A 16,908-nucleotide genomic window follows, 5' to 3' on the forward strand; every position below is an offset into this window, starting at 1 on the left:
AGGAGAACATGGAGTAGCATGGCATGTAGAACAGTGTGTGGTGACCTATAAAGACGGGCCACCTGGCAGAGAAGCGCGACAATGCAAAAGAAGCCAAAGGGCATCCCAGTCATCTAAAAAAGGATTTACACAATGCCAGTCTGTGCACATGGAAGTCACACACGCCAAACATTCCTGTCTCTGTTCAGTGTGTAATGACCTACATGGAATGGCCACAGGGTTTACTATGGTTGCTTTAGTGGGGTATCTGTCTGAAGTCGGAGATTATGGAGCCACAAAGTGTTTAATATTACATAAATAATCATGAAATAAATAATAACTTGGATTTCTTTTTAAATATACAAATAAAACAATAATTTAAGAGATGAGTAAAACCAAACTTAATGTTATTTTCTTATTTTCATAATGAAAGAGTTTCACAACACTTTTTAGTGACATTGTGAAAAAGTATTGTGAAATACAAATTCCACCCAATAAAAGTCTGTTATTATGAAAATGATGAATTAACATTTTAATACGAGTTGAATCTTAATAATTCATCATTTATACATGTTTCACAATTTATGTATGATTATCTATAGTATCTCATAATGTATTTTCTATTCTATTTATTTAATACTGACCACTATGGGTTCCATAAAGGATGGCTCTGCTTAGGAATATAACCTTATCATTTCTTATAAATTATGAAGGGGGGGGTCACATTCATCTTGTTCACAGTATTGAGCCAGTTGATTATTACTAATTTCCATCTATTTAACATTGTGATCATACTGTAAGCCCCAGCATTTCCATGTTTAGTGTGATGTAGTACTATATGAAAATGGCACCATAGTGTGAAAATGGAGTAATCAGCAGTTCTCTTGCTGTAGCAGAGAAAATGTGCTGAGTTGTGTATAACCTACAACTTCAACATCCATGCTTCTCGCTCATCATGACCCTATTGTGTCATTGGTTTTTCGCCAAACCTTATTGGCTGCATGAAAACAGTCATTAGAAGAAAATCTAATGCATAAAAAGCTTAGTAGGATACACCTGCTGGCTGCTGGGATGAGAGGGGAGGAGGGAGATGAGATTGGATGTGATTACATTTGGATGCTGTGGATAATGCCATGTGGCTCAGTGGCTCCCGTCACCAAAAACTGCATCACGCCACACTGACGACCTGGTGAAACGCTCACTCACTTCCATTCTCAATCTGTCACTTCACTTTTCTCCTGAATTCCTCAAACTGCCCCCTTCCTTTTATTCTCCTCTTCATCCTCCCCCATCACTTGTCTTGTCCTTCTCCCCCGCCCATTTGTTCAGCGCTCCATCCCTCCCTGCTTCTTTTGTCATCCATCTCTGTTTGAAAGCATTCATGCTCTCTTTTTTCATCAACACTTCTTCTGCTACCCTCTCCCCACCATGTGTCCTCCCCCACTATTTTCTGTCTCCTTCCTTCGTCTGAGACACAACTGTGAGGCGGCAGCATCACAATGTTCTTTGAAGTAAGTTATTACAACATACCCATGGGGGATCACAGCTGCCAAGCCAGCCATATTACAGCACAACGGAGCCCTCTTCATTTAGTTGGCCCACTCGCGTTTACATTAATGGAAGTCAGTTCAGGCAAAGCTAAGCCATTAGGAGGCTTGGGCGCATGTGAACCTGAGGCATCCAAAAACACTAAACATCTTTAATGTTTCAATGAAATCAACTGTTTTAAATACAGTAAATAAACTATTCAAGGAATACTTTAAAGTTTTGGGCAATTTTCTTGCTGAGAGTTAGAGAGAGAGAGTTAGATGAGAAGATCTATTCCACATATACACATTATACCTGTGTGTATATATTACTGTAATATATACAGTATATATATATCTATCTATCTCCAGGAAGTCACTGTGCCCACCTTTGAAATATTTCCTGCATATTCCTTGTTTAATAACTTGTCGTTTTTACATTTCAGTTTTTGTAGAGATTAAACAAGATATTAACAACTGAGTTTAAGAGATGCTGGTAGGCAGATTTTTTTCTACCTAAAGTAAGCAAACCCTCTCCCGGCTCAAGCTTCATATTTACCGTACAGACATGAGCGGTATATGTCCTCTTATCTAACTCTTGACAAGAAAGCCAATACGCTTATTTCCCAAAATGTCAAACTATTCCTTTAAATAAAATAAACATCAATCCGTGCAATCCAGCCATATTCACTGTAGAGTTTGTTTATTGCACCCATCTAAAACAAAGAAACAAGATAATATCTAACTTCTGATCACTCAAACCTATATATAATAGGGCTGCACAATTAATCACAATTGTATACAAATCGCAATAAAGACGCAATAGTGCAATATCCAAATTAATTGTTTGTTAATGGGAAAATATGTGTCAAACCATTCTGAATGAAGTATTGTTGTGCTGCAGAGACATCCCGGCCTACAAATCGTATCCAACAGACTAAAGATAAAATCTTTGTTTGGTACAGATCCTTGCATAAATCAAACTATAATCATTTTAATAATTTTCAATGAAAATGAGAATAATGATACAAAAATGATTGTTCCCTCCAATATCATGAATCATGTCGCAATCGCAATATCAGTCAAAAATAATCACAATTAGATCTAATCCATAACTAACTACTGGATCGCACAGAAATGTGTTTGAGGTGTACAGGAGTAGACCCACCAAGGATGGCCACTACGACGTCATCTTTGAGGATTTCGATGGAGCCGCGGGAGACAAAGTATAGCGCAGTCAGCACATCTCCGGAGTGGACTAGGGTGTCTCCAGGGGGAGCATGGGTGGTCTTGAACCTCATGGCAAGGGCCCGGAGGCAGCCCTTGGTGGCTCCGTGAAACACCTTACAGCCCTCCAGGAGGTTCTGGTTGAGGTGGAGGCAGATATCCGCCTGCAGGCACTCTGGGAAACCCTTCAGGACCTGTGTGTGAAACACGGGTCAAGGCGGACAAGATTATGGTCAGAGGTCATGTGGGATGTTGTATGCTAAAAAACTCTCAGAGCTTTGATGTGCATGGATTCATAATGTGTGTTGAATTTTGGTTTGAGGTGAAGTTGCAGGTCAAATTATTTTCTGAGAAATTTGATACAATTGCCACTTGTGTTCTTTCCTTCTTCTCAAAACCTATTATACCCTACAGTCTGCGATGTATTTCACCACAGAGCTACAATTCACTGTTCTACTGAGCCTTTCAGCACATTTAGCAGCAGAGGAGAGACAAGACAGAACATTTAGAAACCGACAAGCTGCAGATGAAGAAACCACAAATTTAAAACACAGGTTCAATATGTATTATGTCTTCCCTCCGTTAGTGATACTCTAGCACATTTTTTTCAAGAATGTACTGCCTTTTTGTACTGAGATGATGATACTACTCTATGAACCATAACCTGGTACAGTACATGGAAGACCAAAAAGCAACAATATTCAATCTTGCCTCAAAGAATGTCTGTCTATTGAAATTAATACTTGACTTATTCCTCAGTACTCTGCTACTATTGCTATGTAGTTAAAAAAAAAAAAAAACAGAAAAAAGTATTACAAATGTCAAAACTTGTTCATTGGTCAAGCATTCCTACCCATCCGAGTTAGCCTGGGAGACAATGAAAAATATTTTGAAAAGTAATTTTGACATTCAAGTTAACATTTTTTGTGAGGACTTTCTGATGCATTAAAACAGACTTATAATACACTTACCCTTTAAAGACAAAGATACAGTGACCACTGACCAAAACAGCTAAGGATCGACAGACAACGTGAACTGACTGTAAAGGACCACATTACCAAACTTTAACAACATAACAGACAATGGAAGGTTAGGAAAGGGTCTTTGACAACACATAAGGGGCAGTTGAAACAAGAAAACACATTTCTTATCGTTGTCATTTGCACATATAATACAACGTGCTAAGGACACAAGCACAGCTAAAGAAATGTAGCCTGAACTTGTTTTCTGGCTCTGACAGGCTTTTTGTTGCTCAGAATCAAAAACTGATCAGTAGATTTGGAAAGGAAAGACTGAACAACATTTGGCAAGCGCAGGTGCCACCACGGAGCGTGCCGCCAAGCCTCCCACAATGGGAGGGAAACCTGGCAGCGCGCGGTGAGGCTGTGCCCACTCTCACAGGCGTGATTCACTTGGTCTCTGGTACCAGATGAATATCATGGGGTTGTGTGAGAATAAACAGATTTCATGCAAAAGGGACCTCGAGGCAGGGCACATACAAGTCTATCAGTAATAGGCAATTAATGTGGCCTGCAAGAAACTTTCAATGTTATGTGTATCCTCTGCAGTAACTGGCATGCATAGGTAGATTAAAAAAAACACATCTATGATGGACAACAACTGTTTACAGTGTGTTCATGTATGTAACAGATAAGACACTGAGGGAACAAGAACATGCATGTTTAGGACAATAACTAAACATTTGCATATTAAAAGTCTAATGCTATCTGTTATTTTCTGTACAAAAAGCTAAAAGCTACTAATATCAAACACAGCTAGATGAAGCTCTACCAATGAGGAACATTCATATCAACATTAGTTGGGTTAACACATGTACCTCCTGCTCTTACCAGAGTGGTGGGTGTCATTCCATTTGACATGAGGCAGACATGGAAAAGACAAACTTATATAAGTACCATGAACAGTATCATGATGAGAAAAGCCAGAGTTACGGCGTGCATAAGCAGTATCTGTGGCTTTCATTTCACTCGTGGCTATGACTGAACATTGCACAGTATAATCATGATGAAAACATTATATTATACTATGCCAGTGACATAGCGAGATTGCTTCACGATGTGGTAAGAGCATTTTTCGACAGGATAGTTGAAACTCACACAAATGATATTGGAAGGGGAGAAGAAGCAACAGAAAAAAGCAACAGCGCGCTTATAATTTATATTTTGTTACCATCCAGAATCCCCCCCAACTAAATAAAAGACATACTGGTACACACACTCCTCTCGTACCATATTCATATCGATGCCGTTAGTGTATGTCCAGGCGTGTTGGAAGTACTCCTCTAGCCTCTGCCTCAGTGGGTTTGGGATCTGGTGGAAGCGGATGAATTCTTTGACCCGTAGCATCTGGAGGTGATACCTGGCTGTACCTGAATACAACCTCTGGATGATGGCGGACACGTTCCCAAAGATGCTGGCGTACATAAGAGCTGGGAGAGAAGCCATACAGGTGACCATTGAGCCATGGTGGCTAAGACTGGTCAAACACAGTACCTACTTCTTCTTCTGTTTATTCAAAACAAACCACTGTTGCTCAAGGAAAGGCCTACCTGGTGTAATGCAAACAATGTCATGCTCTAAAAATGTATTAAATCACAACTGTGTTATATCAGGGGGTGTGAATAATACATTTTAGGGCTGACCCCTCTTAGTCGATTAGTCGACTAATCGGTTGTTTTGGTCATAGTCAGTCATTTCTTTAATGCACATTTCCAAGAAACATAAACATATCTCTGGTAAACACGAGAGTTAAAGTGGCGCTTTTGCATGATTCTTTGTGAAGAAACACAGTTCAGATCTGTTGATTAAATCAACTAATCGATTAGTCGACAAAATTGTAGTCGACTGTTGTGTTAGTCGACCAAGAATTACTTTAATCGTGGACAGCCCTAGTTCATTTAAAATACAGTGGATCTTTCCTTTAAAATGACCATGTTTAATAATTGAGTAAATCCAATATTTACTGGGGTGTATCAGTGTCTTTATCTGTAAAACCTACTGTAAAAGTCTGGTTATAGAGGTTCAATAGCTACATGAAATACTGTATATGTACTATACTGTAAATACTTATATAACCCTGATAACTGATGGTTTCAGTAATACAAGAATTAAAATACTGTATGTGCTATCACTCAGCTGTCACTCACATCCAATGAGCATGACGCAGATGGAAAAGATCTTCTCAGAGTTGGTGTTGGGGGAGACGTTCCCAAAGCCCACACTGGTCAGACTGCTGAAGGTGAAGTAGAGTGCTGTGACGTACTTATCTTTGATGGAGGGGCCCGAGCTGGGATCACTGTAGTTGTATTTTTTTCCTAAAATGAATAACAATAAAATAGTACACACAATTACTAAAGTTGTGTTTAACAGCAAAAGTGACCCTACATTTTACTTTCTTAACACTTTGTTTGAAAGCAGAACAAAAACAAGGAAGATCACCTATTGACACCCCCAGGTTGTCCAGCCAGCCAATCTTATGCTCCAGGTAAGGCTTCTCCACGTTGCCAATGGCATACCAGATGCAGGCCAACCAATGGGCGATAAGGGCAAAGATGCACATGAGCAGCATGAGGACGGCAGCACCGTACTCAGAATACCGGTCCAGCTTACGGGCGACTCGTACCAGCCGTAGGAGACGGGCCGTCTTTAGTAGACCGATCAGTGTGGTGGTCTAGAATGATAAACAAACCGAGAGATATACACTTAAAGGCCACCAGTGTCATTAATAACAAAGATTTTCAGAAAATTCCACATAATATCTTTAATGTAAAAAGTAGCATAACTATATCTGTCAAATTCATTTAGAAATGTAGTGGAGAGAGGTAGAAGTAAAAAACTCCCCTCTCCCCTGGATTAACTTGTAAATTGTGAAACACCTCCTCAAATGATGCTGGGACCTCTTTGCCTTTTAAGTAGAATGTATTAAAATTAAATATCTTAACTAAATCAGCAGTTTTATACAGTCAACATTTGAAAATGTTGAAACCACATTGGTGACATTCATATTGTCCCAACAAGACAAAATCATTTTCAAATGAGACCAGGGGTTTCTGATGTGACTTCAACATGTGGAAGACGGCAACAGAAAATCCAGGATCATCTCAAGTACGTCACTAGACACTCATAACAACCTTTTCCAGCAATCAAAGTGAACAAGTTGTTTGTCTTCTTTCAGTGTCAAGGGTTGAAGTCAGGGTCATGAGGACGAATAGCTTAGAGATTCAAAAACATATGTAGCTTAGGAATGCCTAATCTTATTGTCTTATTGTCATTACAAATCATGACAGTCAGCATGGAAGTCACTTTAATGAAACACACACACACACACACACACACACACACACACACACACACACACACACACACACACACACACACACACACACAGCCTTCTGTTCTGTTTAATTTAAACACTTTAATCCTCCCCTCTCAATTTTCTAGCCTGACTAAATTAATACACAGACTATGGGAGGAGTGTTGGTGAGAGGGGGGCAGCATACAGCCATGACACCAGTCTCGATCCATTAGTGTCGTGGAATTTGTAAGCACAATAAGTGAGAATGCTAATAGGTCCTAACACTGCCTATCGTGCCTGACAATTAACCATAATATCCGTGGGACATTTTTATACACTGGCACCCTCCTGCAGTAGTCGTGCTACCTCATGTCTATACGTCCTTAGTTTGTACAGGTGAGAGTAAATATTACATCATCTACTTAAAGTATTACATTAAAAGCAGTAACAGGGCTGGAGTTTTTTTTTCTATTTCTTCTTCTTTCTTTAAAAAAAAAAGATGATACATGAGGGAGAGTGCGTCTCCATCATGGTGAGAAAGAGTGCTGTGGCTGCTTCTGATGGGTCCATTAATGAGCCTCCGTCCTCCCAATCTCACGAATAAATCACCACCATCATTCACTGCTGTGCATCCGGCCAGTGCCCCCTTTCACTGACAACTGAGCGAATAACGAATGAATCATAAATAGGAACATATGAGCCTTAAATTATCCATCATCTGTGAGCATGCATTGCCTTAGGTGCAGTGCTGCTGACTCAATCTGAGTGACCTGCACAGATGACACAGCACACGGTGTATGATGTGGCCCACACAGTGTAATGTTGATTAAAATCTGGGCTTACAGTAAGTCGGAGGCATGTGGGGCTGAGGAGCCAAGCTAAATCTCCCATTAGCAGCCAGCTGTATAAAACATATCCGTCGAATATCCCTCTGGCCATCTGTCTTTCCAGGCTCTGCTGGCCACTTTAAAACACCAGGAGTCAACCAAAGCTAGGATGCAACCTTTTGACTCTGTGTACATGCTATCATATATTAAATGTCTTCTCATGTTAAAATTACTTATAAAGTAATATACCATGATTTTTTGATATTAGCTGTGAAATGCTCCACTATGTTCACCAGGTAGTTGCTAACTTTGTCTGTCGATGCTGGGTAAATGAGCTACAGTGATTTCTTTTTTAGGGCTTTTTCACTGAAACAACTGCCTGCTGCAGCAGAAAAAAACAATGCTGATGAGAGCAGCAAAAGAAAGAAAGAAAGAAAGAAAGCAAGCATGCTGGGAGATGCTGTAGAGCTGAGGGGAACTGCATAGTTTCCTGCCTGTGTGTTCATCACTGCAAGCGACACCTTTCACATACACATCCCATGTTATCCATTGTTACTATTAAAATACTGACTACCATGTTCCTAACCCTTACTGGCTGTCAAAATGTCACAAGTGGTCATATTCCCTCGAGACTATTCTATACACTAGAGTGGCACAGGTCGCAAAACAAGTCAGCAATATTGCTTTGCATATTCATCTAATCTAATAACACAACAACTATATTTTTGTCTGAGTAAATGGTACAATGATTTTAAACACAAGTCTGTGTCTATTTGGACTGTTTGCACTATTTCAGCAGGGCAGAAGTGAGATTGAGGGGGCTGCTTGTTACAGTGAACCTGCCTCCTCTTTCTTCTCTGTTTAGCACAGCCGTTGCTGTAGGTTTTGCAGCATAATAGATTTGGAGTGCACTTCTGTGGTCTGCTTCAACCAAAGGCAAAACTACTGTACATTTTGCAATCTATCAAATGTGAGGCGTAAAAAATAATTAGATAAAGCTTGTTTAACTTGCATGAAAAAGAGAGTAAAAGCCATAAAACAGCTTTGTGCATTTGGTTCACTTTAAGCTCAAAAAAGTGAATCTAATATTTGTGAGCATAAAAAGCTCTCGCCTAAGGTTAAAATCCAATCAATAATAATCAGTGACATGGTCAACTTTCTGGAACTGCTTCAATGACAACAAATAAAAACCTGACACTGTGAACCAATGTTTATATCAATGTACATGTATTACTGAGCACTGAAAGAGATATCTCTCTTAGTGTTCAGGACTATTGAAAAAAAATAATACTAATTTTTCAGTAAAATTACCTATGCCCTAAGACATTTTGGGTTAGAAGTCTTGGCTGAGTTCAGTTGTTAATGTGCATTGATTCTACCCTGCCCAGGATTAAAGGAAAATAATATTTGGAGCACATTTTCACACTAAGCCTCTGTAATTTGCAAATACCTCAAATTTGGAACTTATGTACATGTGAACGTGGACATAATAGGCAAATAATATCATCCTATCACAACAGGACATTCATATGAAAATGATGGAGGAGCTCATATGACTCCTGTACATAAATTCAGCATCAGACCATTTTCCAGCCTGCAGAGCTAAAATCCTGCACTGACAAAGAATCTCATGAGAGATTTCACCCTGCCATGTTTCTAGTCAAACCAGAAAAAAACATCTTACCATATTGATAGTTCCCAGGCAAGAAAGGTGCACAGATTAGGTCTAAAAATAGTCTGGGTCTCTGTACAAAGAGCTAAAATAACACACCTTCAAGACAAGATCTAAAACTGTACATGGATGTGTTATTTTCAGTTTCTGCTGGTGATTGGAGGAGCTAAAAATACAACATTTTGTCATTCTACTCATCCTGTCAATGTGTGCTTCTGACACCAGCTGTAACGGGAACACACATTCTGTCACTGCGCCAGGCATCTAGCTGTATGACGAGGACATACATCGTGCTGTGGCTTCACTCAGCTGTCTGCTCTTTTTTCTCCACCTGCCACTCACTGCCAGCCTCTAGCCGTGGACCCCTTCACAGGAACACGCACCTAATGGTAAATAATGACTCTGCAAACCAACAGACTGACATCAAAACCGCCCTCAACGCACACATCAATCTTTGTGTGTGTGTCTGTCTGTGTGTGTGTGTGTGTGTGTGTGTGTGTGTGTGTGTGTGCGTGCGTGCTTGTGTGTGTTTGGGGGGTGTTTGGTGTGGCATCATGCACCACCTTTTAGTAGCTTGTGTGCTTCTTCTCTGCTTGCTTTAGTTCTTCCATAATTTAAAAAAACTGAAAGCAAGAAGCGAGGTGGCAGCCTGGCATCTAACTGCAATTCACTTAACTAATTAATATTCAAGAGTACAGTAGGTACTAAATGCAAAGGTAAGCATTCCGGGGTTGACTTATAATGAGATTGTTATTGCACTCTCTAAACGGCTCTCTCTGAGCATTAGATAACTTGCTAAGCCATCTCCCTCAGACACACATGAGTAAAATTGTGTCTCACAGACACGGTGGTTAGGGAGGCTGAGATCTTTTTAACTGATTTGGATTGCCCGGGGCCTTGCATTCTGGCTCTGATGGAAAGAGAGCGGAGGGAAGCAGATGTGACAGCCGAGCGTCAGATTGCTTTAGAAGTCTAAACAGCTCAGAAACATGAGTGGCCCTCACATTATGATGCAGGAGTAACGCAGGGGGGCCTCAGCTTTGCAAAGTGAAAAAGTTTGTGCACTCAAATTTGGGCTTCTCAAATAGTAGTATCAGATGGATGTACATGTAGCTAAGTAGAAGAGCACAGAATCTTCAACATGTCCAACAACCAAAAGCTTCCTTTGAGGAAGACTCTCTACATGAATCCCAAACTGTCAGTGCAGTAGGGCTGCACAATTAATCGCAATGTTATCAAAATCGCAATGTGGACTAGTGCAATATCCAAATCGTAGGGGACGCGCAATATTTGTACAAGACAAAATATGAGTCAAACCATTCTGAATGAAGTATTGTGGTGCTGCAGAGACATCCCGGCCTAAAAATCGTATCCAACAGACTAAAGATAAAATCTTTGTTTGGTACAGATCCTCGCAAAAATCACACTATAATCATTTACATTGTTTTAATTTTAATATTTGTCAATGAAAATGAGGATAATGATTGAAAAATGATAATTCCCTCCAATTTCATGAATCATATCGCATTCGCAATGTCAGTCAAAATAATCAGAAATTGATATTTTCCTCAAATCGTGCAGCCCTACAGTGCGGCATGACTAAGTAATTAATTCCCCCTCTCTCACCTCATCTGATCCTGAGCCAAAGATGAGCAGGTCAAATGGGATGGCGGCCACCATGTCTATGAGGAACCAGCCCTTAAAGTAGTGGATGGCAATCTTGGCCGGGTGGCTGACCACTTCCTCGTTGGCATTGACGTATGTGGTCCTAAAGTTTATAAGGATGTCCACGATGAACATGATGTCCACCATCAGATCCACCACATTGAGGGGTGAGCAGGAGTAGCCACACTCCCGCCTCCTCTGCTCCTCGATGTCATTGAGGAGGAAGGCAGCAGAGTATGGTGTGAAAATAGCAGTGTAGATGACCAGCAGCAGGATCAGCCAGTCCCACACTGCTTTGAAGGGACTGTAGTGAAGGATGGTCCACTTGTCCATGCGCGGGGTTTGAAGCTTGTACTCGGGCAGCACGTCTGCACCCAGAGAAAGAACCTGAGGAGGGGGACAGAGAGTTTATCAACTTACTCACATGAAATTTGATCAAAGTGAAGGATTTATTTCACTGGTGTCTGAGCTGTTTGATATCTGCGCTGCTTTCCTTTCCAAAAAAAAAAGAATGATGAGTTGCAGAAGAATCTTAAACATGCCTTGTGGTTCAAGAAAATATGTTAAATTCAGTAGAATGTAAATACAGTTTAATATAAGCCAACATGCATTAGCATTTCCGTGCCGTTACATTGAAGTGCGTGCTGGTTTGTAGGATTGCATTATGACATATAACTGAAGATTAGGTCAAGTAAAAGTCATATTTGTTGATATGTGAGTAATCTGGCTGCAGGATTTGAACTTCAGCACCATGACTGTACAGTACATACTGTATAATCCGAATGCTATTCAACATCCTAGAAAACCTTGCATGAGCAGATTACTTGAGGCATACTTTTCCCACTCCCCCAAATAAATAATTCACGTGTTAAATGAAGAATGAAAATAAGCTTCTAGTCTAATAATTTGAAATTTTAAGTATGTATGCATAAAAAGATTCTCTCACATGTTCCATACAGTAGCAAGCTGCTTTAGAGCTTTGCAGGCCTCTAACTTACCATGCCCAAATACAATTTAAACTGCCCCAAAGTAAATGCTGGCCATCCCAATAATTAAAATAGCTGGATTTCAATACAATACAATTATTTTGATAATTAGAAGTGATGCATAGCATAAATAAAACACCTTTGTCCCCAACTCTTCTGCGGTATGTTTTGCCATTGTGCCCGCTGGTGACACCAGAATGCGTAAAATCCCACCACCACTTAGGGACACCATTGAAACTGCCCGACAGTTGCAGAAAGTACACTGCTTTTAGATGTGTATGTGTGACCGAGTACTCTTTTGCAATTCTACATGACAACTTCGTCAGAGATTAATGTTAAGGTTTAACTAACAGTTGTATTTTTTTCTCTACCTTCAGTCCCGTGACCGTCCCACAATTCATTTTCTATTGTCCCTGATATATTTAAGTTAAGTCAGAGCCCTGGCCATGGTTTCATAACTTGTGAAAATCCTGTGTACAGCTACTGTTGAGGGAAGAACATATATTGTGATCACTTGTGTGACAAAAAATATCTAGGAAGTTGTTCATAATTTAGCATTTGAACAGAAAAAAAAACAGACAACAAACAAACAACAGCATACATACAATCCTTACAGTGTTTTGCATAGAGGATGGAGCAAACATCCATTCTAGCGAGCCTGGATGCCCCCATCATTATCTCTGTTATTGCAGTTACCATTTATCACTGAATAACTTTTACCATCAATATTACAGAAGCGTCATGGACCATTTGGGATTAGAGTTTCAATGACTTGGAAGTAATTACAGGCGCGGGCAGAGGATACCATCGAATTATCTAAGTGTCCGACTAAGCTCTAAGGAGTAATGCAAAGAGAGAGAGGCAGGTAAAGTACATGAGCTGGAAGGGCAGACAGGCAATTACTGTGTACCCATCAGTGAGAGAATGAAACAGAAAAAAGACTGCACTACTTTCACCCATCACTTATTGCATTCCCCCTTATCTCTGCTGTGGTCACCTTCCCAACCCCTGTGATTGAGAGGACTCGGGGACAGAAGGATGATGTATGCTACCAAAAAGGCTGAAGTGTTAATAACTGAATTAGTTATTAGAAACTCCTGCCCTCTGTGTGATATGGAGGCTCAAATGCTTTTACCCTCCCATATGGGTTAACCTTTGAAATCGATCAGAAACCAAAGGACAGACAAAGGAAATGTCTTCTATTATTCATCAGGCTGTCACTTCATTAAAAGCGGGTGTTCCAAATGCTTGTTCCATTACAGTCACAACTCAATATGTAATTGCTGTTGACCTGTGCTTAGATTTTTGTGTTCTTAAATTGATTTCTGCTAAAAATAGTCAAGACAGGGGTACAAACAAACAAAGAAAAGCTTGCACATACTGTACCTATAACCGTTTTGGGGATTAACCAAATACACCTCATACCACTCTATCTCAATGTGTTAAATTCCTCGCACAAACATTGTTTGTGATCAATAGTGATGATACAAACATGGCAACTGCACTACATCGCTTATCACCACAGATGCATTACAACTCGGCCAGCTAGGAAGCCTGGGAGGAGTCGGTTGGTTGGCAGAATGACAGCTCTGGATTAACATGTTGTAGCCAATCTGTTTCTAAATAAAAGATCATATCTTAATTATTTAACATACCTACTGTAGCTATGTGCACTTGGCGCAAATGATCTCTCTTGTGAGATAATGGAAGGCCTGTTGTGTGTTTGGCTTGGCTTCAAACACTATGCAAATGAGCATTAGCTTTCTCCCTTCTCCGGTTCTTTTTGCTCCGCACTGTCAGGGCTGGGCTATTATTTATATGAGTGGAGTGTTCTTTCATGTTTCTGGGGTTAATCACGTGGCTTCCATCATTAAAAATTATGCATGTATGGTTTGATTCCACATCCAGCTTCAGATAACCCCTAGTTTAAAATCATACATTAATGGAAAGTCATGGGCATCTAAGACTCACGTGTGCATGAGCTGCATGCACTGAGACGTTCAAAATGTGCAAAACAGCATGTGAGCTGCATGTCTTCTTTCTTTCTTAGTTGACCAGCTACCTGGGTGAACCCTCCATCGGTCTGCGGTAGCTGTGAGGCAGCCAAGGCCAGGGGAAAGCGTGTCTGTTCAAACGCCTCGATCGTGGCTTCAAATGAACTCAGAGGAGTCTGGAGTTGGTTTCAAGACATCTGCCGGGGGCAAAGAAAGATACTGGTATAGCTACCACTGTATCCACAGAAACATGTAGGTAAGTATAATTCCCAGGCAGAGCAGTGGTTGGTGGGGGGACATGCTCAGATTTTGGTGTACACACACAAGAAGTAACACTTCAACTGGTTTTCAGTTTCTAGTGTGCCACAGGTTACAAAATTCCATTAAAACTAGATTAACAAGCACGGCCTCTCTGTTGCTTGATAACTTTGATTTTAATGCTGGAGGGAGAGGTCAGTTTGGTGCACTGTGGTCTGCTCTGCCTCTAGTGTCAGGCCTTCAGCTGAAGTTGCCTTTGAGTGTGAACAGGGGTCAGTTTCTGTGCCCTCTACCCATTACACCGTTAATGGGCAAAAATGCAAAACTAAGACCTAATCAGTGATTTGGTGCTGCCTTGGCCTACAGTACCCATGGGGATGCATTAACTTAAAGTACTTGTCTACTCTGCCTTTCAGCCCTGGCAGGGAAGTGAGAATGTCCGTAACTCTAGAAATATGGCCTGAGCTCTGGACACTGTCTGGCAGCGGTAAGAGTATCCCTGATTATCTGCCGAATGTGTCAGACGCCTCTGCCGTTTTACATACCAAGACCCTTGAGTTTCAATGAATCATCCTGAGGCACACGGGGCAGGAGGGGGGAAGAAGGGTGGGGTGTGGATGCTATCTGCTGACTTCATCGGCTGCTCAATCTGTGCAAGTGTGATTTGTGATGACAGTAAATTATATTATGATGAACAATACTATTGAATTCCACTGTCTCTCCACTCCAGTCTGCACAACTTCAGACAGTCAACAAAGGATTGGTGGTATGAATTATTAAGAAAGGCAAACTATATGTGCCCACTACTGTTCTTAATTGTTTCCCAAAACAAGAATCTACTAACAGATGGTTGGTTAATAGATTTTATACAACATTGATTTGTAGCCTGCACATTTAGCTAACTTCTGTACAGTCACACTTTTGTTTGTCTTTAGAAAAGTTTTCCATGAGTCCTTATATTAATAATAATAATTTAATTTCTATTTCTTTGAGTGAGCAGTGCTGAGTGTTTTTAGACTTTTTTTAAATTACAAAATATCCAGTATCGGCCTCAAAAGTATCAGTCAGGATTTAACTGAAACTTCCTATTGTATGAAGGATTTGAAGATTCCAAATGTACATGTTTGAAATACTGTATATGGAACTGAAATTAGCACTTAGAAAGGGGATAAAAGCAGAGAATCTGTGGGTACTAGAGGTCTTCATGGGTTTTAAAATGTTGGAGCTGATACTGAGTAGGCTCGGATCAATTCAGATCCACTCAGGATTTAAACATATTGGCATACAGGCCCTATACACGCGGCAGTAAAACCAGAACTTACCCGACCACATTAGACCGGGTTTAATTTGGACCTTGGCCGGGTGCTAGCTCTTGCTAGCATTACTTTTCACATGAATGCAGAGATTTAAGGCCCACACGATTGAAAACATTCTTAGTCTCAGTTTTCACAAATTCAGAAACTTTTCACAGATTTTTGTGGAGAGCCTCGCTTGGTCTTACCTGCGTCACCTTGTCGGTTACATTGTGTGTGCGGTCTTTGACCTTTGGGGCGATGATGGTTTTCTCAGATGATGGAGGGGAGGGGCACTTCTTCTCATTGTTGGCCTCAGAGAAGTTGAGCGTGATGAGGGGAATCTTGTTGATGGTGCTGTACTTGTTGAGGTTGGAGTCGGAGGTGGAGCCGAGCAGGCTGCATTTGATCTGGCTGAGTGGCCCTGGAAGAGAAAGCAACAGATGGAGGATGTCGTCATTAAAAGTTGCCACATCTTGTACTACTTTTGGGCTATTGTTGATCTAAGCGTTTCTGAATTGTGGACATCAGAGAACAGTCTAGTGTTCATTTGTGATTGCTGTGACATGGGTAGTGAGCATGGGGTGGCCCTGACTTTTGGAGTGAGTTCAACCACAACACCACACCGGGAATACAACAGATACTGAAATATAAACACTACACCCTCTGATTGACCTGTCTAGGGTGAACAGGCCTTTCACAGTTTCTCATTAAGAAATAATGAAGAACACTGATGGTGAAAGAAAAGAATGATTCAATGCACAATCAAATAATGCAACTCAGTTAGTCAAACCATCTATCTGTTCTTCATGCTATACAGTGTTTTCTAAAAGCGTAATAAGAACTGACTCTCAGAAATCAACTCCCTGCCTTATTGTGAAAGCATTCAACACTGCAACAATACAGTATGTGACAGCACTACACACACTGACATTTGACCCAATGAGAGTAATAAAAAAGTGAAAAAGAGAGAATTGCTGCCTTGTGAGCTAGCCGAGGAAGGTTGCACTACCCCCCCCCCCTCACAAAGTACAGTGCAGTGATTGAGGGTCAAGGACAGAGAAACAGACAGCTGAGAATGAGAGATTGCATGCACAGCTTCAATACATGCCACAGTAAGGATACATCATTGCAGTCATGAAAAATAATTTCAAAAAGGAAAAGCTGA

At 40.6% G+C, this 16,908-nt stretch overlaps 1 protein-coding gene across 1 annotated transcript in view; it reads right to left on the reverse strand.

Annotated features, from left to right (window-relative positions):
• The window catches only part of LOC144512710 (voltage-gated inwardly rectifying potassium channel KCNH7-like), a 56,939-nt gene that overhangs the window by 11,396 nt on the left and 28,635 nt on the right, over positions 1-16,908 (reverse strand). Inside the window, exons 7-12 of the mRNA XM_078243588.1 lie at positions 15,950-16,164; positions 11,172-11,597; positions 6,191-6,422; positions 5,899-6,066; positions 4,982-5,181; positions 2,674-2,926 (exon numbers count right to left, since the gene is read on the reverse strand). Of these exons, the coding sequence (XP_078099714.1) occupies positions 2,674-2,926; positions 4,982-5,181; positions 5,899-6,066; positions 6,191-6,422; positions 11,172-11,597; positions 15,950-16,164 (1,494 nt within the window). The remainder of the gene's footprint in view (positions 1-2,673; positions 2,927-4,981; positions 5,182-5,898; positions 6,067-6,190; positions 6,423-11,171; positions 11,598-15,949; positions 16,165-16,908) is intronic.

This window comes from Sander vitreus, chromosome 24 (assembly GCF_031162955.1).
Source record: "Sander vitreus isolate 19-12246 chromosome 24, sanVit1, whole genome shotgun sequence".
In the NCBI taxonomy this organism is placed as follows: Eukaryota; Metazoa; Chordata; class Actinopteri; order Perciformes; family Percidae; genus Sander; species Sander vitreus.